This window comes from Triticum urartu, chromosome 3A, assembly GCF_056163025.1.
Source record: "Triticum urartu cultivar PI428250 chromosome 3A, HENAU_Tu73, whole genome shotgun sequence".
Taxonomy (NCBI): domain Eukaryota; kingdom Viridiplantae; phylum Streptophyta; class Magnoliopsida; order Poales; family Poaceae; genus Triticum; species Triticum urartu.
In genome coordinates, this window is record NC_141875.1 from 512937184 (window position 1) to 512949253 (window position 12070).

General features: G+C 46.9%; 1 protein-coding gene across 1 annotated transcript; it reads right to left on the bottom strand.

Moving 5' to 3' along the window:
* Nucleotides 1-10545: 10545 nt before the first annotated feature.
* Nucleotides 10546-11514, bottom strand: LOC147980320 (uncharacterized). The gene is made up of 3 exons (XM_087515557.1): nucleotides 11481-11514; nucleotides 10680-10998; nucleotides 10546-10570 (listed from the first exon to the last, which is right to left on the bottom strand). Exons 1-3 carry the CDS (start codon nucleotides 11512-11514, stop codon nucleotides 10546-10548), a joined length of 378 nt encoding a protein of 125 aa, XP_087371683.1.
* Between the last annotated feature and the right edge of the window lie 556 nt (nucleotides 11515-12070).

Below are 12070 nucleotides of genomic sequence, written 5' to 3' on the forward strand. Positions count from 1 at the left end.
CAACACTTTGAAAGAGAAATTGATCACCGCTCCAATTCTGACTCCGCCTGATGAATACAAGCCGTACGAGGTCTTTTGTGATGCCTCTCTCCAAGGTCTTGGCGCAGTATTGATGCAAGAGAAGAAAGTTGTTGCTTATACATCTCGCCAGTTGAAGCCTAATGAGAAGAACTACCCCACTCATGATCTCGAGTTGGCGGCAGTTGTGCATGCTCTTTTGACTTGGAGACATCTTCTATTGGGAAGAAAAGTGGACATTTTCACTGATCACAAGAGTCTCAAGTACATCTTCACTCAGCCTAATCTCAACCTCAGGCAAACTCGATGGGTCGAAATGATTCAAGAGTATAATCCGAGTATTGAGTATACTCCAGGCAAGGCCAATGTGATTGCTGACGCATTGAGCAGAAAGGCTTACTGCAACAGTCTGATTCTCAAGCCTTATCAACCTGAGCTTTGTGAAGCTTTCCGCAAACTTAATCTGCAAGTTGTTCCTCAAGGTTTCCTCGCCAACCTTCAAGTCTCTCCTACCTTGGAAGACCAGATTCGCCAAGCCTAGCTTCTTGATGCTATGGTGAAAAAGGTGAAGATTGGGATTGGCAAGAGTCAACCCAAGTACAAGTGCTACCGCCTTGATGACAAGGATACTCTCTTTTTCGAGGATCATATTGTTGTACCCAAAGGTGACCTCCGTAAAGTGATCTTGAACGAGGCTCACAATTCTCTCCTCTCCATCCACCCTGGGAGCACGAAGATGTATCAGGACCTTAAGCAAGCTTATTGGTGGACTCGAATGAAGCGCGAGATTGCTCAGTTCGTGAATGAGTGTGATGTCTGCAGAAGAGTGAAGGCAGAACACCAAAGGCCAGCTAGTCTCCTCCAACCTCTTGCCATTCCAGAATGGAAGTTTGACCACATTGAAATGGACTTCGTGACTGGGTTTCCAAAGTCCAAGCGTGGCAATGATGCTATATTCGTTGTCATCGACAAACTCACCAAAGTGGCTCATTTTCTGCCTATCAAAGAGTCGATCACTGCAGCTCAATTGGCGGAACTCTATACCTCTCGGATTGTCTCTCTGCACGGTATTCCACAAGTGATCTCTTCAGACCGTGGCAGCATTTTCACATCCAAGTTTTGGGATTCTTTTCAGAAGGCCATGGGCACCAACATCCGCTTCAGCACACCTTTCCATCCTCAAACTAGCGGTCAAGTTGAGTGTGTCAACCAGATTCTTGAAGATATGCTCAGGGCTTGTGTGATCTCCTTCGGCATGAAGTGGGAGGATTGTCTTCCTTATGCTGAATTCTCCTACAACAACAGTTTTCAAGCAAGTTTGGGCAAGGCCCCATTTGAAATTCTGTATGGCAGGAAGTGTCGTACCCCTCTCAACTGGTCTGAAACCGGTGAACGTCAGCTTCTGGGCAATGACTTAATCATAGAGGCAGAGGAAATGTGCAAAGTCATTCGAGATAACCTCAAAGTAGCCCAATCCCGTCAGAAGAGCTACTATGATAGTAAGCACCGTGATTTGGCTTTCGAGATCGGAGATCATGTTTACCTCCGCGTCTCTCCTATGAAAGGTACTCGTCGCTTCGGTATCAAAGGGAAGCTTGCCCCCAGATACGTGGGACCTTTCAAGATTGTCAGCAAGAGAGGCGACCTTGCCTATCAACTCGAGCTTCCTTCAAACTTTGCAAATGTTCATGACGTGTTCCATTTCTCTCAGCTTCAAAAGTGCTTCAAGACTCCTGACCGCACCGTCAACTTCGAGGACATTGAGCTCCAAGAAGATCTCTCTTATCGTGAGCACCCAGTTGCTATTCTTGAAGAGACTGAACGTAAGACTCGCAACAAGTCAATCAAATTTCTCAAAGTCAAGTGGTCACACCATTCCGACCATGAAGCTACCTGGGAATGCGAGGATCACCTCCATTCTGTGTACCCGGCATTCTTTCAGTCCTAGATCTCGGGACGAGATCCTTTCATAGTGGTGGAGTGTTCTAACACCCCGGATGTAACTTTCCCAATTTGTACTACAACTCTTGCCGTTTCCGGCGTTAAGTTATATTTATTTCCTCGGGTTCGGTTCTTTGTCTCCGTGTGTTGTTATCGTTGTCATGCATCTCATATCATGTCATCATGTGCACTGCATTTGCATACGTGTTCGTCTCATGCATTCGAGCATTTTCCCCGTTGTCCGTTTTGCATTCCGGCGCTTCGTTCTCCTCCGGTGGTCATTTCTAGCTTTCTTTCGTGTGTGGGGATTAAACATTTCCGGATTGGACCGAGACTTGCCAAGCGGCCTTGGTTTACTACCGGTAGACCGCCTGTCAAGTTTCGTGTCATTTGGACTTCGTTTGATACTCCAACGGTTAACCGAGGGACCGAAAAGGCCTCGTGTGTGTTGCAGCCCAACACCCCTCTATTTTGGCCCAAAACCCACCTCACGTTGCTCCATCATCTAGATCGTTCGATCACGATCGCGTGGCCGAAAACCGCACCTCATTTGGAATCTCCTAGCTCCTCCTATGCCTATATATAGACCCCTCTCTAAAAATCCGGATCCTCCCCCGTCCAAACCCTAAAAAAAACCATCTCCGCCGCCGCCGGACGTGTCCGCACAGGCCGGACAACGTCCGGATCCGCCTCCGCCAACCGGGAGCCGCCACGTGGGCGCCCCGGACCACATCACCGCCGCCACACCCGCTGGCCCGTCGGGCCCAAGGCCGGCCCTCCCCGCACGCGCCCCCCGCCTCCTCTCCCGTCGAACGCCGCCCGCGCCGCCCTTCTCCGCCCGGCCGCGCCGCCTCGAAGCCGGCCGCCGCCGCCCTCCAACGCCGCTCCGCCGATCCTACTCGACGCCGGCAGCCGCCGCTCCGCTCCGCCTCGACCCGGTCCGCGCCGCCCCGCGCCGCATCGACCTCGCCGCCGTTCTCCTCCGCAGCCGCCGCGCCGGCGCCTCCCCGTCAAGCTCCGGCCACCGCGGCCATCGACTCCGGCGAGCTGCCCCGGTCAACCTCGAACGGCACGCCGCCCGATCTGGATCCGGCTCGCGATGTACAGTAAACCCTAATCCGGAGGTTGCATTTTTCTCTAAGTCCCAGAATTCTGATCCAAGTGCCCCTGTTCGTGACCCCGTAACTTTGCATCCGTTACTCCGATTCATGCATATAGCATATGAAAATGTTCATCTCAGAGAGTGTATCATTTCATTCCATTGCATCATTTTCATTTGAGCTCATCTTGATGCCCGAAATGCTGTTAGAAGGAGGCTACTTGAGTTAATTGTCAGATCTGCTGCTCCATTTAGGTTTTTGTCATTTTTGCCATGATTAATGTGTGCATGCTATGCCCTGATGCTTTACATGTGTTCTATTAAGGGTTTTGTCATCTTTACAAAGGTGCAACCCATGTATTTTTGTGATGTGTGTGGTGACTTGTGCAAGCTTGCAAAGTGGTGCACTTAGTAATTCTGTTTTCAGGGACTTAGTAATTTCACTAAGTCCTGGAGCTGTTTATCTCATGATGCCATATGTTCATGTTGTTTCCTAGTGATCCGTGCCTCTTTTAAGGATGATCAGTAAGGATGTTTTGTTAATATTGTAGTGCTCTATCCATCCATGTCTTTGTTTGCAATTATGGAGCACCCTAACTTGAGTCAATTGAGCTCTACTTTTGCTACTTTGTGAATCTGGGCAGATTGTCAACTTGTTTGCAATTTTGCCGATGATGTTGTAGTTGATCCGTGCATGCTATGCTATTGTTCTTGCCATGTCTAGCTTGAATTTTGTGCCTTCTTGATGGGTGTATGCTTTTCTTTCCATGACTTGCACCATAGTGAGTGCATCGAGCTCGTAAACATGCCTACTTGAGTTATATTTCAGCATGTGCCAGTTTTCACTAAGTATGAAAACTGATTATGTTTTTGCCATGTTCACATGCTTGCAATTGTATTTTCTGATCCCTTTTGGCTCAAGGTCACTAAGGGACTTTTGTTAAGCTCTTTGAGTAGCTCCATTCCATGCTTTACTTTGTCATGTTAAGGTCCTGTAGCATGTAGTTTTGCTGCTCCGAAGAGGGCTACCTGATCTGAAATTCCAGACAAGTGTTAATTTCACTAAGTCTGAGATCTGTTTGTCATATGCATTTTTGCCATGCTTGTTTGAACCTGTTAATGGATGATTTGGCCGTAGCTCACTGCTAGACTTTTATTAAGCATCTTGTATGCATCCCTGCCATGTATTTTGTTGTCATGTTTGGGTGCTGTAGCATGTTCATCTCATTGCATTTAGATGCCTACTTGCTGTAAATCGCAGACCGGTGTCATTTTTGAATCGCTTGCCATTTCCAAACCGTAACTCCATTTCTAGTCGCTTGCTGCAGCTCCACATATTTACCTTGCCTTACCTATAAGCTTATATAGTCTTGATCGCGAGGGTGCGAGATTGCTGAGTCCCTGTGGCTCACAGATTACTATTACACCAGATGCAGGGCTTGATGATTCCGCTCCAGGAGACGCGTATGAGCTCAAGTGGGAGTTCGACGAAGGCTCTCAACGTTATTATGTTTCCTTTCCCGATGATCAGTAGTGGTGCCCAGTTGGGGGTGATTGGGACCGTTGTCGCATGTTGGGTTCTCTTTTATTTTGGCGCCGTAGTCGGGCCATGAGTGTTTGGATGATGTAATGTTATTTATGTACTTGATTGACGTGGCGAGTGTAAGCCAACTATTGTTATCTCCCCTTTATTATTTATATTACATGGGATGTTGTGAAGATTGCCTAACTTGCGACATATGCCTTCAATGCGATTATGTCTCTAAGTCGTGCCTCGACACGTGCGAGCTATAGTCGCATCGAGGGTGTTACAGGGGGAACCATGTATTCAGGGCGCGCTTGTCTCAAATGCGAGGAAATTTACAAACTTAGCCCCCGTTTCAAATTTCTACTACATCACAGCAACACTAGTCGGTCGGGGATAGGACGGTAATCTCGCATACACCGAATATTTGCCGACGAGAGTTTGTTTTTGGCGCCCACCATGTATAAATATGAATCGGGGAGGGAGTTGATTTCGGCCAACGACACACTGTGTTTTGGCGCCCACCGTGTATGAATCCGGGTGAGAGGCGGTTACGTCACGTTTGGGTGAAATTACAAACCTACCCCTATCAAAACCTATAGAAATCTAGCATATAGGCTTTGCGTGGCAGGGATAGGCAGCAGTGATTTCCATCTCGCAGATTTTGGTTCCGGGCAGTTACTGCGACTTTCCCCGCTTCGTTCAAATTTTGCAGAGTGCACGTTTACCATGCCAACTCAATTCGAATCCCGTTTGTATTCTATTTTTTTCGGGCGGGATCCATTTTCAATTGGAATTACATTTTATATACATCATTTTTTATATATACTTTCAAAAGCACAACACCGTTTATACATAAATATGGTTTACAAATGGCATGATCTCAGATTCATAAGGTTGTATCCATCAATTTGGGTTTTCAAATATTTGAAACCACTTTATGTTGAAATCCAATGTATGCATTCCTCGCTAACTGTCTCCAATTAATGTGTGTTTCATGCGGGGTTTTTTACTTCTCAAACATGTATAATGTGTTTCACACACGCAACGTATAGTGTAATCCCGTTTAGACATTAATTGCATATAAACCATGCATTGTTTGTAATTGAAGAATCTATGGATCGCCAATATTGATAAACTATATAACATTACACGTGTGCCCAAATTCAAATGAATATGCATGTTTGATACACCAATTTGCGTTATGATATTATCGATGTCGTGATCTCCAGTTTAAATATTTGAATCCCCTTTAATCCAGATATACGTCTCATATAGCTATCACTCATGCTTATATAGGACTATCTCTCTGGACCTATACGCGTTCATCGTCTCTCAGGTATCTCTCGTGCTACCTGTATGTCGACAATGATCTTTTATCTTCGTAACACACTGACGGTACTCTCTCTAAGTATATCTCGCTCCCTGCTATGTGTCTCTAACTATGATTCTCCATGTGGAATCTCTTTCTCTCACACAAACACAAAACTTTGTCTCCCGGGGTCTCATTTCTCTCTATTATTCCCATGTGTGCCACTCGCACACCCCTCATACAGAGATGTCTTTCGCTCCTTAGATATGAGAACCTACGACTCTTCCTCATCAATATCTCTTTCTCGCACACAAACACAAACTTTGTCTCCCAGGGTCTCATATTTCTCCATTGTTCTCTTGTATGTCGCTCACACACACCCTCTCTCCCTAGAGATATCTTGCGTTCCCTCGTATGTCTCTCTAGCTATCACTCTCGTTGTGAAATATCTTTCTCTCTCGCAGACACAAAACGCCGTCTCTCTGGATCTCATTTCTCTCTGATATCTGTTTGTATGTGACTCACACGCACCCTCTCTCTATCTCTCTCACACCCACACACATAACCCAGCCTTCTGATCCACTCGACTCCTATCTCTAACACACACTAGCTAGCATCTTTATCTTTCTATTTATCTATTTCTCCATCAACCTTGTTTCTCGCCCTCACTCTTGATTCCTATCATGCACACTACATATGTTTCTCTCCACATGCAGTCAAGTGCCCTCTCACACACATATATAACTTCACCCTTTGAACCACCCGACGGTCATCTCCAACACCCAAACTAGCGGATGTCCCTCTAGCTAGCATCTCCATCTCTGTATCTATCTGTAGTTTCTCCGTCAACATTTCTTTCTCGCACGGAGTCTTGCTTCCTATCACCCACACTATATATGTCTCTCCATACATATGCATTTATAAGTTGGTCTCTTTTGCACAATCATTGCGCCTCACTCCCTCTGCTCGCCATAGATGCATGCTCCAGCCCATGCTACTATCTCTTAAAGACAAAAACACATGCTCAATTGTCGGGACTTCTTCCATGCATTCTCACATGCATGCATATTGTCATACTGATCCGTCTCTCCCATGCTGTTGATCTTATGACTTATGTCTTCCTTCTTTTATCTCGATCATGCGCGCGCACACACACACACATCCCACGTATGCATGTATACCTCTCACACATGCACGTTCAAGGTCTCTATGTCTCCATACGTAGTTAATTACCCTCAATCCTAACGCCACATCGAATCGTTCTCCTCTATTGTGCACATAACTTCCGCCTAGGTGGGTAAAACACACACTCACACTTAACAATCTCCTTCTAGCTAGCTACCCCCCCCCCCCCCCGTCTCTCACTCTTCCCCTATATCCCCGAAACCAATAAGACCATCCCTTAGTTTAATTCCCGCCTACATGCACCATCGATATATAGTAGTCCTCGGTGTCTCTCGAACAAACACGTTCTCTCGAAGTCGACTCCTCTCATGCATATAGGTCCTAATGCGTTTTTCGAGGCTAACTTTGACCAAACATTAGAGCAATAATATATGACATGCAACTTACACAAAGCATACCTTCGATTTTGTATGTTAAAGGAGCTTGCAATAATATAATTTGCATAGTATACATCTCATGTGCTATTAATCTTGTCAATAGTCAAAGGCTATCTTGAAAAACACATTAGGCCCTATATAGATGGAAGGAGGGAGTAGGTCCCATGCAAAAAATGAGAATAAAATCCAAACATCTGGGCATCGTGGCTCGGTCGATAACATTGAGAAACTTGGTTTTAAAATCATGAAACTTGGCATAGTGTCATGTCATGGTAGTACCATGCCGTGGTAAAAAAATTGGCTGAATAGGAACAAATTTTGGTATAACCTTCTTGCAAATCGGAGCTTCTCTCAAGAAGGCTCATGGTTCTGGGAGGAAACGTGTCACCTTTGCGTGCATAATTCAAATTCGAAATGCAAGAACATGTTCCAGTGCACCAAAGTTGGTTGAAAAATCACATGTGTGTCCTCGGGTAAATTTCTAGGTTCCATGCAAGAAATGGGAATGAAATTCAAAATTCTGGGCGTCGTGACTGGGTTGGAAACATTGAGAAACTTAGTTTTTTAATTCCTGTAAATCCAAAACACGCATGAAAATAATGAAACTTGGCTTGGTGCCATGACATGGCACCAACATGCTGTGGTAAATTTGCAGTCCGATTTGTGAAGGCGCACACATTAACAATCAACAAAGTCATTTTGGAAGAAGTGCTGTCATGTTACAATCAGAAACACAAGTATTATTGAAACCGTGGGCGTTCTACTTACTAGTACCATTTACGTGCCGCCACGCGTCCCCTTTTTTTATTAGCTAGGAGGCGACGTGCAGGGTAGCTATTTGAGTACGAGAGGCGTGCGATCAGACCCCTGCGCGTGCTTATCGAGAGGAGAGCCCTTTGACCTCCATCTGCCATCCACCTCTCTCCCAAGGTCTCCATTAATGGCGCCCGAGCCTCTATTTAATGGCGTGGCTATGTCTCACTCGACTGAGATTTAAGAGAGAAAAAAGAAAATCTGAAAGCATGGATCTTGATGTAAGATCCGACGGACCTATATTGCATCTAGTGCGACTTATAGCAAGACTGATGAATATATAAGGACGATTAAAAAATTGATCAAAGAAGGGCTTGCCCCTTACGATTTTCATTACTGAAAACCACCACAATTCACAAGAAGTTCAGCACAACTCCAGCCTAACACGAAGGACTAAAAGCTACCAGATTGAAATCACAACATCCCAAGAGGCCAACAAAGGCCAAACATCCACGCTAGAACCCAACATTTCACAACCGACGGCACAATCCACATCCTAAACCAATTATTACATCAAAAGAAACCAGGAAACTAGTCTCCACGGCGAGCGGCAACGAGCTCTTTCGTGTCCTCAAGACGCTGCTTGAGAACATCCACGGATTCCTCCACCAGCCTTTGGCGCTCATTGCGGAGCATGTCATTCTCATCCATAAGTTTCTTCAACAAGGCACTAGTCTCCTCCTGCAGGTCTGCACTTCGGACGATCTTCTCCCTCAGCAGGTCGTGCTCGGCCCGGAGCCTCTCATTGCCCTCCCTTAGTTGCCGGATGATGCCGGTAGCCTATTCAAACGAGGCTACCATGTCGTCCTGCAACCTCGCCGAGCGGGAGATCTGATCCGTCTGGCTATGGACGATCGCATGCATGCGCCTGTAACAGTCGTCGAGTGCCCGCGATAAAGTTTCCTAGGTCGCCGCGGCACGGTGGGACGTCTCTACTGCATTCGTCGTGCGGCGGGACATCTCTGCTGCTTCCGCGGCGCGGCCGGACTAGTCTGCTGCATCGACGGCGCGGCGGGACCTCTGTGCTTCTTCAGTGGCACGGCGGGACCTCTGTGCTGCTACTTCCACGTGGCGGGACATGTCGGCTGCTCTCGCAGCGAGGCGAGACATCTCTCGTGCTTCCGCTTCCATGCTCACCTCTCCCTGGTGGCAATCTCTCGACCTAGAACTCACGCTGGCCATGGCAGACGCAAGGGAAGGATGCTGAATGACTTGTTTGTTTTTGTGGATGAGGAGTTGAGGAGGAATGTGCAGTCATCTTGGCATACTAGTATTTATAACCGAGTACTAATGCGCTCCTAAGTGGGAAACCGTTTAGGTTGTGATCGGTGTGAACAGGTTTGCAATTCAATATAGCATGGAGTAATTTGGAATGTGACGAGACGCAAGCTCAAAATTTATTGACGGTTCTAGTTTCGAAGTGCGGCACTATTCCCGGATGGAGCACTTCTTTTTCTACTCCCTCCTTTCCTGTTTTATAGGGCTTATCTCAAAATTTTAGTTTTTCCATTTTATAAGGCTCAATTTGGTTGTCCCCAACACATGTTCAGATTCCAAGGTGCATTAAATCATTGCATGCAAGTATTAAGAGAAAATTGACCAATGCATGTACTTTATGCATGCATGCATTGCAATTAATGCATTAAACCTATCTCTCGGGACTTCTCACATGCACCATCGTGCCACCCACAAAAACTTGTACTCTGAGTTTAGTAGTACGTTATACAGGAAGAGAAGAGGTGCACGCACGCACTCGTCCTCTCACACACACGTCTATTTTTTCTCGAAAAGGAGGATGATGACCCCCGGCCTCTGCAGCTGGGAGTCACACATGCAAATTATTGAAATATATAGAGTGCAGTGCTTTGATGTGTCACGTCAACTCGTACATCAGCGAGAAGTTTGATTATCCTCTCCCTCACGGACTTAACTGCACCTGCCTTTGGCTGTATGACAGGTTGGCCACACACCTGTAGGGCCCACCTGTCATACACGTAAAGGCAGGAGCGTCCCTCCCTCGCCCATGAGCGTGGTGGCTGGCAAGACTTGGAGAAGCTTTCGCTACACGCTCTCCCTCCCGCACGCGGTGGACATGCAGCAGTTCATTCGGTGTCAGATGGCCAGAAGCGTACTGTAGTACTCCACCATTAAAGTATCTAGAACTAAAATACATCTACATACATCTCCTTTTATCCATTTTGATGACAAGTAGTACTTCTTACCCAAAGGAACTTTATATCCAACGGACACAAAATATCCGTTCGACTGTTGGAAATTACTGATCTGATGTCGAGTAATTGCTGCATCGCCACCAAAACCCACCATTTCTTAAGCTAAAGTAGACCAAGGTAATCCCTATATTAGCATATTACTAAGATAAACAGAAGGCAATGTAGAAACATTTAGGACGTGAGCTTGTCAATCTGAATGTAGAGGGACACAAGCTTAGCCCCGGCCAGCAGCTTGGGCGGAACTATCAAGAAGGTCAGCTCCTGCACGTCGACATCGTCGGGATCCTTGTTGCTTGTAACCTCCATTTCCACCTTGACGGCGTTGGTCGTGCCTTTGGGCTCCCCCGGCGGGCCGTTCGCCCACAGCTTGGCCACGTAGTGCGGTAGTGGGGACGCCCTCGCTATGATGCAGACGACCGACACGGCGATAGGCGCGTCGATGTCGAGCACGCCGCCGACCAAGAAAAACGTGTGGCGGTCCTCCTTCGCGAACAGTGCTTTGATGTGTCGCGTCAACTCGTACATCAACGAGAAGTTTGATTATCCTCTCCCTCGCGGACTTAACTGCACCTGCCTTTGGCTGTATGACAGGTTGGCCACACACCTATCGGGCCCACCTGTCATACACGCAAAGGTAGGAGCGTCCCTCCCTCGCCCATGAGCGTGGTGGCTGGCAAGACTAGGAGAAGCTTTCGCTACATGCTCTCCCTCCCGCACGCGGTGGACATGTAGCAGTTCAACCGATGTCAGATGGCCAGAAGCGTACTGTAGTACTCCTCCAGTGCAGTAGTACTCCATCATTGTTCGACTTCCCGAAGAGGCGAAGAGCCAAGCGCAGCCCGGACGCTTGTGTGGCAGTTTCATGTGTAGAGTAGTCTAGGATAGCGTGTACCGTGCCTGTAAGCTTAAAATCATTGGGGTCGGCTCCATGCTATGTGGCCATCTCGAAGTTTAAAAAACAATAGTCTTCTGGACCTACCTGACACCCTGGTGATTGTAGTTTGCACGCTCATCTGGTCAAGACAGGAATATATATTTTAATATTTTTTTGGAAAAGGGGGGACTCCCCGACCTCTGCATCAGAACGATGCATACGGCCACATATATTTTAATTTGTGGTGGGTAAATGTTAGAGGTTGTAGCAAATATATTGTACACTGCGGGTCTTTTAGCCAAGTTTAGAGGCAAGCATGTGGGGCCAGTGCTATGATGTGTCACGTCAACTCGTACAATGAGGAGAAGCTTGATTTTACTACACACCTTCTCCCTCACCCATGTGCGCGGTTGCTCGCAAACAAGGACAGGCTTTTTCTTAGTAGTACTTCTACAACAAGCTATCCGTCCTGCTCGCCACTGTAGAAGCGGCAGTAGTAACATCATTGTTCGTCTTCTCGAAGAGGCGAAGAGCCAAGCGCAAACCGAACGTTGCAATTGCGAACATTGGAGCATGCATATAGCGAGGCTCTTGCATGAGACAAAATTGCTATGTGAGCCCACTATTGTACTAGTACGTACAACTACTTGCTAGTATAGCCCCACCACTCCAATCCATCTACTCCCAAGTCTCTG

Excerpts from the sequence above, each read along its gene's own strand:
- LOC147980320 (XM_087515557.1), bottom strand. The coding sequence starts at position 11,514 with ATGAGCGTGCAAACTACAATCACCAGGGTGTCAG. Across the intron at positions 10,999-11,480 it reads TACAATCACCAGGGTGTCAG|CACTGTTCGCGAAGGAGGAC; the intron begins GTAGGTCCAGAA and ends GACACATCAAAG. Across the intron at positions 10,571-10,679 it reads ATTCAGATTGACAAGCTCAC|CAATTACTCGACATCAGATC; the intron begins GTCCTAAATGTT and ends GTGGCGATGCAG.